We start from the raw sequence: 19,034 nt of genomic DNA on the forward strand, positions 1-19,034 counted from the left end.
ACTGGCTTATACTACACAATATCTATACTACACACATAAGCCTAGCTAGTAGCACGGTAAGGCAGGTTTGTACTTATCTTAGTAGTTTTCATTAGCTTAAGATAAGGGAAAGGGAGGAGGAGGAGAGGAATGGAAGCAAAGCCGCACAGGAAGATGTTGTCACGACCACAGCCCAAACAGAGAAGAACCCAGGAGCCTCCAGTCTGAGCTCTCTCCAGTTGTTGTTGCCGGGAAGACAACCAGCTGATCATGCAGCTTATAAACATTACAAATCTTCACCGACGTAAAAACTGGTTACTTTAATAGTTCTAAGAATAGTTGATAATTAGTTCAACGTTATAATTAATCAACAACAAGCTCAGTCTGGATGCTCTGTTAGAAACAAGATTCATCTTACGTTTGGCAAGGGCGATGGGAATAAGGCATACTCCTGATTTTTAAGGAGCCCTGATATAAATATTATTGTAATTAAATATCCTTATCACATGATCCAATTCTATGAATTAATGTATAGTAATTATCTAGAGCTCAAATTGACCTCTGGTTTCCATCTGAGGAACCCAGGGTCGTAACATCAACACAATTTATACTTTAATCTTATTTACTATTAGGTTTTAGTCTAAATGTCTTTTTTCCTCCCTCACCTTGCCCAAAACGCTATGCTCATTAGTGGCTTTAGGTATTCTATGTACTAGCTCTATCTATAAATCAAACATTATGTTTGTAACTCTTGTGCAGGCGATGAGTCACAATAACTCATGAGTCACTCAATAACTCAGGCGATGAGTTACAATAATTTGTAACTCTTCATCTATGTATGTACTCTTACTTGAATAAACATTTCAATTTTTGAATTCGAATTTGATATGGCCTGATTAGGCAGTCTGAGAGAGTTGTTCCAACATCTTTTGTGTTTGGCTATATATGGTCCAGTGGTTTTGGCCCATGTAATGGCGTCTGTAGCCAGATCTTGCAAGGAAGCATCACAGGTTATGCTGGTGGTCAGCTCAACTAATATTTCCAAGTCACAAGCTTACCTGCTGAAGGAATGGGGGTATAAAAATGCACAAAACATATAAAGTACAGGTGTGACATATGAGATGAAGTGTGAGGCTGAGTAAAGAACAAAACTCACGTTGTTTGGGGTTAAGCCCCACTGCATAACCTATCTTAACAGTTCATGGCCAAGAACATGTCATAGATAATTGGCAAGACAGATACTCAACTCTGTCCCGTTGTTGTAGAGGTTGTTGTGGCAATGCACTGTGGGATAGAATAGTCTATCGTATGTGATGCGTGTTGCAAACCTCAGAAGACCTCTCGCTGTCTTTGTTTACTTTCTGTCCGATCATTACTCACCGCCTCCCTCCTCAAGGCAGTGTTCCAATATTATTTCTTGGTTTATTTATAATAAATAAATAATAATAATAAATGTTTATTCAGGTAAGGTACATACATACAAGAGATTTTACAAAAAATGATAGATTTATAGATAGAGCTAGTACATACAATGCCTAATGCCTAAAGCCACTATGACGCAAAGCGTTTCGGGCAGGAAAAACATTAATGACTAAAACTTAATACTAATTAAGTATAAAGAATAAAATGTGTTGAGAACAAATAAAAAAAGGGGGGGGGGGAACATGGCTGAAAAAGCAGCACAAATACAATTAGGTCGACAAACAGCGGTGTCTAAAAAAACAGACATGGGTTGACAATAGAAGGGTAAGGTAGGTTACAGGGAATTTATTAGGTAGTGCTTCGTTTTTATCTTAAACTGGTTGAGAGAGGTACAGTCTTTAACATGATTGGGAAGGTCATTCCACATTCTGGGTTCCTTGATTTGTAGAGCATTTCTAGTTTGATTAAGTCGTACTCTTGGAATATCAAAACTGTATTTGTTTCTGATGTGGTGCTCATGGGTTCTGTTACAACCTTCAATGAAGCTTTTGAGGTCAGGATTGGCATTACAGTTCAGCGTTTTATATATGTATAATACACATGAGAGAATGTGCAGTGAATTAATATCTAACATATTCAGAGATTTGACTAGGGGTACCGAGTGATGTCTGGGGACAGAGTTGGATATTGTCCTAATAGCAGCTTTGTGTTGAGTAATTAGAGGACGTAAATGATTTTGGGTAGTAGAACCCCAAGCACAAATACCATAGTTGAGATATGGATAGATGAGGGAGTAATAGAGAGTCACCAGGGCAGGGCGGGGTACATAATATTTGATCTTAGAAAGAATGCCAACAGTTTTTGAAACTTTTTTTTATATATTTAGAGTGTGTCCCTGGAAATTCAGCTTTTGATCAATGAGAACGCCAAGGAATTAGCCATCTATTTTGTTACAAATTTGGGTATTGTTTATTCTTAGATTTATTTGATTAGAGAATTTATTGCCAAACAGAATATAGAAAGTTTTGTCAATGTTAAGGGTGAGTTTGTTGGCAGTTAGCCTAAGATGGACTTTATTTAGCTCAGTATTTACTGTGGCATTTAGAGCAAGGGGGTCAGGACTGGAGTAAATGAAGGTTGTGTCGTCAGCAAATAGAATTGGTTTGAGGTGCTGGGAGGCATTTGGAAGTTCATTAATGTAGATGAGAAAGAGGAGAGGGCCAAGTATGCTGTCCTGAGGAACACCGATGTTGTTCGATGACACCAATTTAACAATAACAAAGGATACTGTAGTTGTATGGTATATTTAATGAAGTTAAAACATATATAAGAGTTTTCTATTAATTTAAATGCTTAAACTGGTGTTTTTAGGATACGTGATGTATATATATATTTGTTATGACGTCACAATCCCATTCTCCTTATTTAGAGACTAACTATAGTAAATTAACTACATCTATGATGGTTACTAGTTAACATGTTGTGTGTGTTGGATTTCCAACAACTGGTCAGGACCGTGACTAGACTTCGACGGTCAGTTCATTCTCGTTGATCCACCAAGGTCCGAATGAAGGTATTTGCAGCACCTCCTCACTGAACCTGGCATGCTATCGTATGCCTTTCACTTGTCAGCAGGTCCCTTTGTCGACAATACTTTTTCCAACCTTCTTCCAGAAAGATCCCTTTGGCGTGTCAGGTGTGGTCGAAGTCCTGTTGCATCTCTTCTTAGCTTAACTCGCTACTTAATATTCAAATCTGCCGTTTTCAGGCGACCCCCTCCCCCAAGGTCAACCTCCCTGTCCAGATTCTAACTGAATCGTGAGCATGGCTTCGCTTCAAAGGGTGGGCTCGGTGCTCGCCGATGGCGTCACAGAAAGCTCGTCAATGATTGGTCGAGCATTTGAGCCGCCACCACCACCACTCACCTGTCTTGAGTGAGCCTTAGGCATGCGTCTCTGCATTCCACATGGTCTCGGATGCGTCGCTGCCTGCCTGGGCACCATTTTGTTCTGCAATCTGCCTCAATTTAACCATTTACAGCCAAATATTACACAAGATTGTGTTTAATACTCTCAAGTTTTTAACTTGAATTTCAGCTTGGGCCGTCTGTGATCTTTCTAGGTGGGTAAAAATGACTCTTGACGCTGAAACACTCTTTTCAGTTTTATCACTTGATCTTTCACTGTTATTTCCTTCTTGATGGAGCTCTGGAGCAGATTTGATTGGGTCTTGGTTTAAATTTGCTATAACAGTGATACTGTCTCACTTCTTCTCTACTCACACCGAAGTACTCATTTCTGGGCTTCAGGTATCTGCCCGTGCTCTCTGGTGTCCTTTTATTTCTGTAGTTTATGCATGCCTTTAAATTTAATTGCTTAGCTTCCTTACATACCTGATTGAGCCACGGATTCCTCTTAGGCTTTTCATTATTTTTATTTTGGGCCGGGATAAACTTGTCTTCCGCCTCCTGACATTGGGTGATGTAATTCATTATGTTTTGTTCATACATTTTTCTGGGTTTTTAGGTACAATCCCAAATGTACCTTCATGTATATAAATAAATAAATAAGTAAATAAATAAATGAATAAATAACTTAGAACCTATAAGTTGTTTGACTCTAGCAGAGAACTGAGTTGTGGATCACTGTAGGTTCTGTTATCTGTATGTATCTTCCAAGCTGAACTTCACTCTCGCTCAAGCAACCTCACACTTTTATACTCCCCGTGCCTCTTCAACATCTCTTAGCCTGTGTCCCCTTCCTCATACAGGCTCGCATAGTGTTCCTGATGTGCTGTGGTTGCGCAGTGGGCGCCGCCATCTTTACCCTCTCTTCGGTCACTCCCATCATGGCCTCCTTCAGCGCCGCCAAGTTCACAGGAGTCTTGGGCATGCTGGTGATGGGTGTCTGCACAGGGCTCATGAAAGCTGCATACACCTCCCTTGGGGCCGACCAGTTTAAAGTCCCAGAACAACGGGAGCAACAGAAGAGGTATGTTAAAGTGTGGAGGTTTATCAGGGGACGAATTGAGGATATTGATGGGTGAGGGAAGGCTGGGAAGAGGGTGTTCACAGGTTGGTGCGTTTTGTAAAGGAGTTAGATGGGTTTGTAGTGTGGCTGATATTTGTCCTTGCTATACACGGTAGGAAGTGCAATTAAAAAGTTGCAGCAAAGATCCCAAATAGACTCTCTGAGGAAAGCGTTAACAAGGACTTAATGCTTAATGATGGAAAAATATGGAAGAAGGATCATGGCTCCTAATTCAAGGTCATATTTATCAAATAATTTAGTCAAATATGTATATAAGATGTGTGCATTTTAGTTTGCTTCAATAACACTTTATAATTTTGTTGAAATGATGGAGTTATTTATTCGTTTTTGCACTGTGACGGTAACGCGTTGGTGTTCGGCTGTTTAAGGCTAGGGGTATGGCCTCGTCACATAGTTATAAAAAAAAAATAGAAAAAACTGGAACTTCGTCTGTGGTAAGGTAAGGAGAAGACACACAAAACACAAGTAAATTTTAACAATGAAATTTTAATTACGTTAAATAAATCAAAACATGAAAAAATGGACAAACAAATTTGTATAATAAAATCAATCAATCAAAATAATAAGAATAATTAAATGACACAATGAAAAGTTACGTTAAGACAAAATAACAAGAAGTGCAATACAAAATAAATGTGAGGTGCTGGAATATTGGCTTTAAGCTACCTCTCTCAGTACACGCTAACGTCTAGCCGGGAGAAGTGTTAACTGTGGAAGCACTGAATATTCTGAGGTCTGAGGTCGTGGCGACCCCAGACATCAAGTAGTATGGGGGGGCGAGTGCAGTTGCAGCCAGACCGGCGACCAATCAGCGAGGAGCCGGCAGCGATCAACAGGTAGTTTGGCGGTTTGAGTCTGAACAGGTGTCCCTGGCTGCATACGTTTTGCACTCTGGCAAACCGGAGATGATGTTGTCGTTGTTGGACATTTCTTCCCTAGTAGTTTTATATAGTTTGTTGCGACGTATTTGTAGAGGGAAGAGCAGGCTCAATCTCTTGAAGGAGATTATTGTCACAACTCTCCCCCGAAGTCTGCGGTTCTGGAAGAAGTACGTCGTTATGTGGTGGAGTAATGGATGGAGTCGCTTCTACTTCATAAACTCTGGAGAGGGCATCGGCTATGGTGTTGTCAGAACCCTTGATATAGCGGATCTCCAGGTTGAAGTCTTGTAAATACAGAGCCCATCGTAGAAGACGCTGGTTGGTGAATTGGGCATGATGTAGGAAGCGGAGAGGGTTGTGGTCTGAGAAGATGGTGGTAGACCTGGCGCCTTGTAGGTACGGAGCGAAGTGTTGGAGGTTCAGGACGATGGATAGTAGCTCCTTTTCAATAGTGCTGTAGTTCCTCTGGTGTGGTTTCAGTTTGTAGCTGTAGTAGCTGACAGGTAGAACCTCCTCGCCTCGTTGTTGCATCAGGACACCACCAACGCCGGTACCACTGGCGTCGACATGAAGGACGAAAGGCTTGGTGATATCTGGAGAGGCGAGAATGGGGTTAGAACAGAGGAGGAATTTGAGTTGTTCGAAAGCAACGGTTTGCTGTATGGTCCAATTATACCGTTGCTTGGGACTGGTTAATAGAATTAGAGGTGTGGCGACTGTACTGAAATTCCTCACAAACCTACGGTAGTAAGAGGCAAGACCAAGGAAGCGCAGGAGCTGCTTCCTGGTGGTAGGCTGTGGATACTGTTGGATGGCTTGAGTGTGTGAGTCTAACGGAGCTATGCTGCCACTCCCAATAACATGACCCAGATAACGCACTTTACCTTTCGCGAAAGTGGACTTGCCCAGGTTGATGGTGAGGCCGGCTGTCAGGAGCTTGGAGAACAGACGTCGCAGCTGGAGCAGATGTTCACTCCAGGTGTTGGAGGCTACGACGATATCGTCCAGGTAGGCGTATGTGTTATCCAAGCCCTGGATGACACGGTTGACAGCTCTTTGAAAGGTGGCCGGGGCATTACATAGTCCGAAAGGAAGGCGTTCATATCTGAAAAGTCCAAAAGGAGTGATGAAGGCAGATATCTCTTTAGCGCGCTCCGTTAGACACACTTGATAGTACCCCTTAAGCAAGTCCACTTGGGACAAGTACTGGGCACTACCAATGGCATCAAGGATGTCATCTATCCTTGGCAAGGGGTAAGCATCCTTGACAGTGACATTGTTCAGTTTACGATAGTCAGTGCATAACCGCACCTTACCTTGGGGTTTGGGCACCAAGATACAAGGTGAGGCCCAGGGGGACTCACAAGGTGTAGCCAGTCCATGGTCCAAGAGGTACTGCACCTCAGCACGCATGACTTCCTTCTTGCTCGGGCTGATTCGGTAGAAGGGTTGACGAATCGGCCGGGTGTCGGGGAGCAGTTGGATGTCGTGCTGGGTAACATTACACTCTTGGGGGTCATCTCGGAACAACTCTTGATGTTCTCTGAAGATCTTGACGAGAGGTGCACTATGATTATCCTGAAAGTATTTGGGAAGATCATTAAGGATTTCGGAATTAGAAAGCGCTGACTCCTTGTCAGTGCTTTCGGGAGGAGAAGCTGGGAAGGTCTCACTGTGGATGTAGGGTTCTGTGAAGGTGGAATAGTTAATTAAGACAGTGGGAGGAGTACCATTATATTGCTTCAGGAGGTTGACGTGGCACAGCTGGGTCTTCCGCCGCCTATCTGGAGTCTCTATTACGTAGTTGTTATTATTCCTGCACTCTTTGACGCAGTAGGGTCCTGAAAATCTGTTTTGTAAAGGTGAACCTGGGATAGGGAAATATGCAAGGACGAAGTCTCCCGGCTTGAATTTTCTTACTTTGCTGGTCTGGTCGTAATGAGTCTTCATTCTCTCCTGGGCTTTCAATAGATTATCATGGGCAAAGCGGTGGACTCTCTCTAGAATGTGTTGAAGGTTTTGAAGAAACTGGGGCACATTCTGATGCTCACTGAAGGTGGCATCTCTGAGAGAGTCTTTGAAAGCCTTAAGGGGAGTACGGCATTTACGGCCGTAGAGCATCTCATAAGGAGATACTCCTAGGGACTCATTGGGGAGACTTCTGAAAATACACATTATAAGGTCAATCTGCTTATCCCAATCCTTCGAGGTTTCACTACAAAACTTTTTCAAGAGTGCTTTGATAGTCTGATGACTACGTTCAAGAGAACCCTGTGAAGCAGGATGATAGGGGCTGGACAATACCTGTTTGATGTTGAACTCCTCCAGTGTCCTTTTGAAGAGATCACTGGTGAAGTTGGTACCACAGTCGCTTTGAATCTCCCTGGGAAATCCGTATTGAGTGAAGATCTTCAATAGATGTTTTATAACCGTAGCAGCCGTGATGTTCTTCACTGGAACTGCTATGGGAAATCTGGTGGTAGGACACAGGATGGTTAGGATGTAGGCGTTACCTGAACTGGTCCGAGGTAAAGGACCAACACAGTCTATTATGAGTCTGTGGAAAGGTTCCGCAGGCACCTGTATGGGAATCAGTGGCGCTCTGGGAATGGAGATGTTCGGTTTGCCTGTCATCTGACATGTATGACACTGTTTTACGTTCTGTTTGACGTTATTTACCATACCTGGCCAGTAGTAGTCTGACGAATCCCATGGTAAGTCTTGTTGAAGCCGTAGTGGGGGAATGCTCCGTGGGCCAGGTGTAGAATAGTGGGCCGCAGGCTGGTAGGAATCACAAGTTGTTCAATGTTGGCCCAATCGTCCTCCTCCTTCAGTTTACTGGGTCTATATCTGCGGTAGAGTAAGTCGTTCTCTAGGAAGAACCCAGGAATACTGTCGGGTTGAGTCTCAGCCTGGAAAAACAATGGTGTTAAAGTAAGATCTTCCCTCTGCAACTTACGGAACTCCAACTTGGTCAGATGCGGGGGGAGTTTCTGAGGGTCTTGAGGGACAGCGGTAGCAGTAGAGTCAGCTGGCTGTGGACGTGCGGCTTGTGCACGGGTGGTCACGAGAACCGGAGGAGAAACTTCATCACTCTCTTGAACCTCTGCTGGAACATACTCTAGAATAGGGTTTATTGGCACATTTACACACCTGGGGTTTGTCCATGACGATCAGGTTGGTCGGTTGTAGGTCTTCTGCCAAGTCATTGCCTAGGAGAAGTTGCACTCCAGGCATGGGAAAAGGCTTTTCCCTGACGGCGACTTGGACTTCCTCGTTCACGTAGGGACAATCCAGGTGGACTCTGGCGAGAGGGTATGGAGTGGTAGCAGTAAGGTCAGTGATGAAGACAGTCTCTCCGGTGTAGGTGATGTTGGGCACAGCCGACTTCAAGATGATCGATTGTAGAGCCGCTGTGTCCCTCAAGATCTTCAATTTGAAACGTCCCTCCGGATTTGAACCGTTGGCAGAGACAGTTCCAGTATACAGGTGGTTACTGAAAAGAGAAAGATCATTAACCTCAACACCAACATTCATCACAGGCTTACCGGACTTAGGAGGAGTTGGTTTGGGTCTTTGTTGGTCAGTGATTCCCTTGTATTGAGACTTACCACACTTGTCTATGGTATGTCCATAGAGTCTACAATACTTGCAGTACAGTTGTGAACCAGCTTGATCGGGGCTCACCTTCTCGTAACTGTACCACGACTTCTTACTGGAGGATGGTTCGGGTGTCAGCCGGTGGATGAGGCTGTAAGTGTCAGCCGACTTAGCACACTTCAGGTAGTCGGTTTCTTCTTTATCTGCTAAGTAGAGGCGGACAGGAGGCGGCACACGTCTCAAGAATTCTTCAACAAGCATCAGGTTGACGAGTTCTGTAAAAGTAGAGACATGTGCTGCTTCCAGCCATTTCATGAAATACCTCCGTTTCGTGTTAGCAAACTCAAGGAAGGTAGTGGTGCTTGCCTTCAGGTGGTCACGGAATTTCCTTCTATAACTTTCGGTGGAAAGTAGGTAGGCGTCCAACACTGCTTGTTTCAGAGTGTGGTAGTCATTCTCAGACGCCAAAGTACTGAGTGTGACTGCAGCTCTACCTGTAAGATGGACTCTGAGAAGTGTGGCCCATTGGTCGACAGGCCAACTGAGTTGATTAGCAAGAGTTTCAAAGGTGGTGAAAAACACATCAACTTCTGCTTCTACAAAGGATGGCATTAACTTACTTGCATGTGATATATTAAAACTGACGGGAAGATTGGCAGTAGCTTGCTGGCGTTGAGTGAAGTGTGAAGTTTCCAAGGCGATTTCGCGTTGACGACACTCTAGAGCCAGAGTCGCTTGTTGCTTGTCATGCTCGCGTTGAATCTCCAACTCGCGTTGTTTGGTTTCAAGCCGTACGCGTTCCCGCTCCTGGAGTGTTTCAAGCTGTACTCGTTCCCGCTCCTGGAGTAAGGCAATCTCACGTTCTTGTTCTTCTCTCCTCAAGGCGGCCTCGCGTTCTTGTTCGTCCCTCCGTATGGCAGCTGTTCGTTCTTCAATCTTGGCCAGCTCTAGTTTGAGTTTCAGCGTTGCCAAATCAGTTTTTTCTGCAATATAGTAAGTTTCATGAGTTTCAGAGTCTATCTTACCTTGCTCTAAATAGTAATCCAGCAACAGGTTGTGTAGGTCATTTTTGTTGGCTTGGTAGGGAACTTCTAGTTGATACTCATGTGCAAGAGTTTGTAATTCAGTCCTCTTGGCACGACTTAAAGTCCCTATTTCACCTGCTGGATTTGTACGGAAAGCTTGGAGACGAAACATGGTGAAATTAGCAAATAAAGGTACACGAATATTCAATAGTGAATGTCAGAAACAGGACAACGTGGCAACTGGTACCTATCCTGTGAGATCTTTAACAATTAAAGTTAAGTAAAAGATGTTAAATGATTAAATTAAATCAAGGGCGCAGGAAATCTTGTACCCGGTACTCGTGTAAGAGGATAAGGGCAAGAAAATCCTACTAACAAATGAAACAGAGTTTCGAAAACAAATGAAACAGTTAAATGCTTCAAAAGTAAAATTGGTAGTCCAAGGATGTAGGCATACCTTGCCAAGTCTCTATAGGACATAAAGCAAGTTTTTCCTACTGAATTTAATATGATACTTACAGAATTAGCGAACTTTTGTGCTCTGAAAAGTAAGCTAATTCCCTACCGTTGTATGTATCATCATCTCTGACTGACGTGTAGGGGTGCGAGGTGTCAACTGGTGACGAGAACTGCTGCTGAGGTCCCAATTCAGCAACTAAAGTTCGAGCTAGAGGAACTATGGCCCTCTTTGTCCTCCTACAGTCAGATTGCAGAAGATTGGGTACTCTTGACCCGGGGCAGACCACAGTACCAGGGTACCAATATGATGATCTGTCAAAATGAGAAATATTCAAGGGACATAGATGGTAAACACGAGTAATAACAAGGAGGGAGAGATGACCAATTAAGAGTATGACTGCGGCCTACAGTCACCACGTAATCCAAAGTTGTCTCACCTTCACCATATGTTACTCTCGTAATGCACAATACACCGCACCTTATAAAAAATGAAATTGAATATGAAAAATAGTAAAACTACGTTAACAAAGTTAAATACGCTTACCATAAATTACCACTTGGCACCAGTACCTGAGTGAAGCTCCTAGGACAGGCCCCCATATAACTTGTGACGGTAACGCGTTGGTGTTCGGCTGTTTAAGGCTAGGGGTATGGCCTCGTCACATAGTTATAAAAAAAAAATAGAAAAAAATGGAACTTCGTCTGTGGTAAGGTAAGGAGAAGACACACAAAACACAAGTAAATTTTAACAATGAAATTTTAATTACGTTAAATAAATCAAAACATGAAAAAATGGACAAACAAATTTGTATAATAAAATCAATCAATCAAAATAATAAGAATAATTAAATGACACAATGAAAAGTTACGTTAAGACAAAATAACAAGAAGTGCAATACAAAATAAATGTGAGGTGCTGGAATATTGGCTTTAAGCTACCACCTCTCTCAGTACACGCTAACGTCTAGCCGGGAGAAGTGTTAACTGTGGAAGCACTGAATATTCTGAGGTCTGAGGTCGTGGCGACCCCAGACATCAAGTAGTATGGGGGGGCGAGTGCAGTTGCAGCCAGACCGGCGACCAATCAGCGAGGAGCCGGCAGCGATCAACAGGTAGTTTGGCGGTTTGAGTCTGAACAGGTGTCCCTGGCTGCATACGTTTTGCGCTCTGGCAAACCGGAGATGATGTTGTCGTTGTTGGACATTTCTTCCCTAGTAGTTTTATATAGTTTGTTGCGACGTATTTGTAGAGGGAAGAGCAGGCTCAATCTCTTGAAGGAGATTATTGTCACAGCACATAAACCAAAAAACTGGTAAGTTGTCATCTTAGCATTCTCTCAACTTGTCATTTCTGTTGCAGGTTCTTTAACGCCTTCTACTGGATGGTTAACGCTGGCGCCTTCGTCGGGCTATTCATAACAGCTCAAATACGAGACTCTGTCCAGTGCTTCGGTGATGACTGCTACTTCCTCTCCTACATTATAATGGCCGGCCTCATGGTTGTCTCCACCGTCATCTTCGCTGCTGGTCAGTCCTCTAGGATAATAATATTTAAAAAAAAAATATTGGTTTATGTATTTTAATATAAGTACTGTGAATTAATATGTAATTTGGGTAATATAACGAAACATTATCGCAAAGCTACAAACATGTGATTGTGTCCTAGTTTATTAGGCCTAGATCACCTCTCAGTATATTAGGCCCAGATCACTACTCAGTATATTAGGCCCAGATCACTACTCAGTATATTAGGCCCAGATCATTCCTCAATATATTAGGCCCAGATCACTCCTCAGTATATTAGGCACAGAGGCAGATGCTTCTTGAACGCTACGGACATCCTGGCGAAGCAGATGTTTTCACAAACAAGCTGACTCCGACAGAGGGTCATTCATACCTTATTCACAATTTCTGCTGCTGCACTCTAAGAGAGAACTTTTTAAATTTATTCCTTCAACAATCTGGGTACAAAATAAGACTCCTCTGGGCACTACTGTAGTGTGTCAGGTACAGACTCCTCTGGGCTCAACTGTACTGTGTGGTCTGTGATCATAATAACAGTTGTAAACAGGGATGATGATGTTGAACTGGGGTGAAGATGTTGCGGAATGAAGGAAATGGGAAGCAAAGATCATGTGTAGTACTGTATATAGTGATAGTTGTGTCTGAAGGTCGTTTATACTACTATATTAGCTATGAAATTTTGTTTATTGTTGGGGAGGTGGCACCGAGGGCATAAGTGTGTCTTTTTTGTTTAATCAGGCAATGGTGGATATCTACTAATCGTTATATGTTTATAATTTTACAGGACGGACGCAGTATAAGGAGGGGCCCCCAGACAAAATGATGATAAGAGCAGTTCGATGCATTGCACATGCAGTCACCAAGATCTGGGATAAGGACCGAGAGCCTGTGCAGCACTGGCTTGACCGTGCTCAGGACAAATTTGATGCTCAGTTACTGCTGGACGTGAAGGTGACCTTGCGTGTTCTTCTGCTGTTCTGCACCTTCCCGCTCTTCTGGGCTCTCTTCTTCCAAACCTCCACTGGTATGATATTCCAGGCCAAACGTCTCGACGGCATGGTAGGCAGCTATAGGATCCCGCCAGAAATGTCTTCCACTGCCAACCCACTGCTAATTTTAGTTCTCATTCCACTCTTTGATTTTGTGGTCTACCCTTTGTTGGCCCGCGTTGGCGTCCTCACCAAGACCACATCCCGGATGATCGCGGGGATGTGCTTCACCATCATTGCCTTCCTGGTCTACGCACTGGTGAACATGAGCGTGGAACAGACTTTCATTCCTCCAGAGCACGCGAGAATCCACGTTTACAACGCACTGCCTTGCCAGATGGTGGTGGAGGTGCCCTTCGTCAAGACCGGTCAGCTGAGTGTGGAGAGCGGAGGCCAGGTGGTTCTGCCTAGCTTGACTGTCACATATAGTGATGAGGTGGAGGCCAAGGTGACAGCCTCCTGCCTCTCCCCAGACATGAGGCAGGTGATAGTGAGGGTGCTGGGTGCCCATGAGACAACACTCCTTGTCACCTCCACTGGCATGCTGGCTCTCCCTCCCACACTCGAGTACATCAAGGACGAAGATGCAGACACCAAAGTGAGTCTCCGTACCCAATCGTTTCCTCTCAGTTTCTTAGGTGTAAAAGACACTATGCTGATATCGACATAGACTATAGAGAGTAATCTCTATAGTCTTTGTCAATATAGCATTACTCTCTACTCTATAATACTCTATAGTATTACTCGACTATAGAGAGTAATTTCTATAGTCTAAAGCAAATTGTTTTCTGGAACTAACAACTGGAAAGTGTCTCATTAACTGTGTTACTTTAACGCCAATTTAACAATAAATTACATCATTAAAACTCAATAACAGATGCGTAGTGGTGTATAAAATAATAAATATATGAATTATTTTGAGCTTTACAAAAATTTTAATGTATTATCTAAATTAAGATTTTTCCAACATTTTGCCATGATTATTGTTATTATTATTATTATTATTATTAATGTTATTATTATTATTATTAGTATTAGTATTATTATTATTATTATTATTAATCTGATGGTGCCTAAGAAATAAATATTCAGTAAAATTTAGGGCCTGATTTCCTGGTGTTGTTCAGTTGTGTTGTTTCGCCCTGACAGGTGCGGGTGTTGGCGCCTGCGCACAACGAGCTCAACGTGACGCTCACGTACGACACCATCCTCTACAACTTCCAGCTCCTGGAAGGAAAGACGGAGTTCCAGCGCATCAGTCCCCAGGAGTACAAGGTGATGGTGGAAGAGGTGGAAGTTGGGGAGGCTGCAGTGTACCAGGACGGTGTGTACGACATCGTCATCACCGCCACCGACGTCTTCCTCTTCCCCATGACGGCCCCTGCAAACGTCCACATGTTATGGCTCCTTCCCCAGTACGTCCTCATCACCATAGGCGATGTCCTCTTGTCAGTCTCTGGCATGGACTTTGCTTACTCGCAGGCCCCGATGGCCATGAAATCTTTACTACAGGCAGCCAATCTCTTCACAATTACTGCCGGCTTGTGGCTCTTTGCAGGACTAACAAGCCTGAGCTCTGCCACGGGGGCCTTCAAGCACCGAGCCTCGCACGAAGCCTTCTTCTATACTTGTCTCATGTCCGTCAACACCATAATTTTCATCATGTTGATTAAAAGACACAACAAAAACTCGCCAGTAGACCCCGGAAAGGAGTCGAAGATGACAAGTGAAGCCTGTGAGCGAGACCAACAACAATTAGCCTCTCACGACAATCCCGCTTTTGTCATGGAACGGTCTGTGTAGCCATATTTCCTGTGACGACGGTCACTGTGGGAACGGACCTGTGAGATTTACATTTATTTAATTTATATGAATATATATAGAATTTATATTTACGTTAATTTATATACTTCGATAGCAATTTGTATAATGATAAGTGGACTGTATTTCTGCAATAATCTCTTAATCTCACAAATCGATCCTCTACACATTAGGGGGGGGGGGTTTATATTAATTAAATATATGCAGCCAATCAAACTACAGGAATAGACTACATACATTGAAAAGGTTCCTTATCTTATAGTACAGCAGGTTAGTCCACCAGGTATAACTAGGGTGTAGACACCAAATTATCCTCTTTGAGGTAGCTTCCATCACCCAGTAACTGGTGCACAAAATCTTGCTTCCTCGTCTTGACCTGTCAAAAGGGCGCTAGCTGTAAAGCCAGATTCTATATATGACAAGCTATATCAGAGAAAACTATACATGGAACATGAAGACCTGGCTTAATTACCTTTAGTATGAGGCGATTTCGTGATCTAACCGGGTCACCCTACCCAATGACATTAATGGCCACTAATGATAGATAATGGGTTTCGGAAAGAACACTTAACTTGATTTGTAGACAGCGTGTTGATAATGGTACACTTCTGGTTTCCATAACACTACGTCCAAGTAAATTTAACAGGAGCCGTATTTGCTCCTGTGAGCCTCTGGTCTAGTCTCAACAATGGCTGCGTCTAACACTCCATACTATTGACGCCTGGCCGACATTGTCCAGATATGATAGGAGCCGAATTTGCTCCACGCGTCTCGGATGTGACACGTGGAGCAATGTGACTCGGATGTGAGGTTGTAAGGAGAGAAGAGAATGGAAGGAGGTAAAAGAAAAATAAAGGAGATAGGTAGACACAGCCCAACACGACCACCGACGCTGTGTCCAGACAGAGAAGAAGCTCCTCGCCATGTGGTACGCTGCCTGAGTGAGTTAACTGATCGTACAGCAACATTTACTTAACCTCCAATACAAATATTAACTTTCCACTAATCGGTTCTAAGCATAACTAACATCCTAGCTTTACAATACACTAACATTATATTATCAGGTGTTATAAACACGGTTAGTTCCTTGGCACGATCAGTGAGAGGGATTTGATAAAAACCTCTCGAGAGGCCAAACTTAGACACACAGGTGGCATTACCGATCTCATCGATACAGTCCTCTAGGAGAGGCAGCGGGTAAGCATCCACTATGGTCACCTTGTCGAGACGGCTGTAGTCGGTGCATAGCCTTCAGGAGCCGTCGGGTTGATGATCCAAAAGACAGGGAGAACACCACAAGCCCTGACTCGGCCGGATAAGGCCGTGCTGGAGCAATAAGTTGATCTCTTATCACTGTCAATCCTCCTTTGTGGTTGTAGTTGACTCTCGCAGTGCCCTCATGGCTCTGGAGTCCTTTAAATGCAGTCCATCCGGTGGTCGTCGAGATTCAACATTGGCTGTTTCTTATCTCCAGTAAATTTAAGTCAGTTGAGTTGTGCTGGGTTCCCAGCATGTCTCTCTGATGTCTCTTTAAATGAGTGTGCGGACGCTGCCGCTAGGGAAGCTGTCCGCTCTTGTCCCATCTCCCGTAAAGGTATTCCTTATTCTGACTTTTATTCAGTTATTCATTCCTCCATCCTTGCACGTTGGAAGGGTTGTTGGTCTTCTGTTGCTGCTAACAAACTGCGTACTCTTAAGAGCAGTGTGTCCCCCAAGGCCTTCCTCCTACGACCGTAACCGGTGGTGGGAAACGGCTCTGGCAAGATTGTGTATTGGCCATACACGCTTAACTCACGGTTACTTCATGGAGCGCTCCCCTGCTCCTTATTGTCCAAACTGCAAATTATCCCTCTTACAGTCGTGCATATCCTTGCTGAATGTCCTGATTATCAGGACGAGTGTGTGTCTGGTTTTCTGACCATCCCTCGCGGTCACTTGTCCCTTGTTAGAATTCTTGGTTAATCAGATACTTTTGATATCTTTCACCTTATGCGTTTCTGTTCTCATATTCTCATCCTTGGTGATATTTAGCGATTTGGTGGTGCTACATAGCCTTCCCCGGCTTGCTGCCTTCTTTTGATAATTACTTACTTATTGTTTGATAGCCTTCTTCTCCGGACTCATCCAGTAAGGTTGAAGATGAATGGGGGTGTAGTCAGTTAACTTGACACCATGGTAGATAGCATCGGTCTGTGTCAGAACCTCACCGAACAGACTGGAGAACGCGTCAAGTAACGGCTGCACCTCTTCACGCGGGAACAACTTCAAATGGGACAGTCTCTCCTCCACAGCATTCTCAGAACTAGAATGATTTAAAGAAGGATTTGTTGTGTTCCCAGAACAATTATCCCATCCCTCACTGGAAGAGGAAATATTGGTTAGATGGCATAGGGGCCCTGGAACCTTTCCAGGTGGTTCAAGTGCACAAGCATCACCTGGTTATGTTTGTCCGAGTACCTAACTTTACGTGAGGTCCCCAACCTTTTCTGTCACTATACAGGGACCCTCGTAGTCGTGAGACAAAGTGCTCCCCAATCGAGGTTTTAATACAAGGACATTTTGACCAGGCTTAAATACCCTAGCCTTAGCATCGTGTCGTTCCTTCATGCTAACTTTGACCTTTTCTATATGTTTTAACGCAGCCGCCTTACTGTCCCAGAGTCTCTGATTGTTTTGTGCAAAGTATGCCAAACCTTCGGTTAATATCACATTACCTAACATTTTCTCCTATTACATTTGTAAGGGCCCACGGACCTTATGGCCAAAGATTAACTCTAAAGGAGAATAACCCAGTGAACTCTGTAGCCCCTCTCGAGCAGCAAACAGAACCTACGGCAAGTTCTCATCCCAAGCCCTGTTAGAACGTTCACAGGATGTCTTAAGCATCTTCTTCAAAGTCTGAAGGAACTGCCCAATTACCCCTTGTCTTTGAGGATCATATGGGCTAGAAACCTTGTGAGTTATTCCTTTGTCCTGACAGAATTCCTCAAAACTATCAGACTTAAAGTTACTGCCATTGTCAGTTTGTACAACCCGAGGCAATCCAAAAGTGGGAAAGAATTGCAACATATGAACTCGGATGTTCCTTACAGCATATGCCTCTGGGAAACGAGTCGTGATAAACATCATAGTGATTAGGTAAATATTACCAGCCTTAGTTCTAGGTAATAGTACTGTACTCTTCTGTACCCTGGCCTCGCCTGCCTGTACCTGCATGTACTGCTGTACTCAACTGTACCCAGGCCTCGCCCCCCTTGTACTTGGGGCAGTCTCGCCCGGACCCCCTTATTCCCCCATGTTAAAAGAGAAGTTTTGTATTGGAAAGCGATATTTTTCATTCTTTGAAGAGCGTGTGTGTGTGTGTGTGTGTGTACTCACCTAACTGTACTCACCTAGTTGTGCTTGCGGGGGTTGAGCTCTGGCTCTTTGGTCACGCCTCTCTACTGTCAATCAACTAATGTACAGGTTCCTGAGCCTACTGGGCTCTATCATATCTACACTTGAAAATGTATATGGAGTCACCCTCCACCACATCACTGCTCAATGCATTCCATTTGTCTACTACTCTGACACTTAAAAATGTTTTTCTAATATCTCTGTGGCTCATTTGGGCACTCAGTTTCCACCTGCGTCCCCTAGTGCGTGTGCCCCTTGTGTTAAATAGCCTTTCTTTATCCACCCTATCAATTCCTCAGAGAATTTTGTTTGTGGTGATCATGTCTCCTCTAACTCTTCTGTCTCCCAGTGACGTGTGGTTAAATTCCCGTAGTCTCTCCTCGTAGCTCATACCTCTCAGCTCGGGTACTAGTCTGGTGGCAAACCTTTGAACCTTTTCCAGTTTGGTCTTATCCTTTACTAGATATGGACTCCATGCTGAGGCTGCATATTCCAGGATTGGTCTGACATATGTAGTATACAAAGTTCTGTAAGATTTCTTGCACATGTTTCTAAAGGCCGTTCTCATGTTAGCCAACCTGGCATATGCCGCTGATGTTATCCTCTTGATATGAACTTCAGGGGACAGATCTGGCGTGATATCAACTCCCAGGTCTTTCTCTCTCTCAGACTCTTGAAGGATTTCATCTCCCAAGTGATACCTTGTATTTGGTCTCCTGGTCCCAACACCTATCATCATTACATTGCATTTGCTTTAGTTAAACTCTAACAACCATTTGTTCAACCATTCCTGCAGCTTGTCCAGGTCTTGTTGAAGTCTCAAGCTGTCCTCCTCTGTCTAAATCCTTCTCATAATTTTGGCGTCGTCAACAAACATTGAGAGGAATAA

The 19,034-nt window shown here is 43.7% G+C and overlaps 1 protein-coding gene across 1 annotated transcript in view; it reads left to right on the forward strand.

Annotated features, from left to right (window-relative positions):
- The window catches only part of LOC123760231 (peptide transporter family 1-like), a 49,886-nt gene that overhangs the window by 30,794 nt on the left and 58 nt on the right, over positions 1-19,034 (forward strand). Inside the window, exons 3-6 of the mRNA XM_045745736.2 lie at positions 4,171-4,391; positions 11,776-11,942; positions 12,724-13,526; positions 14,078-19,034. The exon at positions 14,078-19,034 is cut by the window's right edge and continues 58 nt beyond it. Of these exons, the coding sequence (XP_045601692.2) occupies positions 4,171-4,391; positions 11,776-11,942; positions 12,724-13,526; positions 14,078-14,731 (1,845 nt within the window). The 3' untranslated portion in view covers positions 14,732-19,034. The remainder of the gene's footprint in view (positions 1-4,170; positions 4,392-11,775; positions 11,943-12,723; positions 13,527-14,077) is intronic.

The sequence above is a fragment of the Procambarus clarkii genome, chromosome 16 (assembly GCF_040958095.1).
Source record: "Procambarus clarkii isolate CNS0578487 chromosome 16, FALCON_Pclarkii_2.0, whole genome shotgun sequence".
Taxonomy (NCBI): domain Eukaryota; kingdom Metazoa; phylum Arthropoda; class Malacostraca; order Decapoda; family Cambaridae; genus Procambarus; species Procambarus clarkii.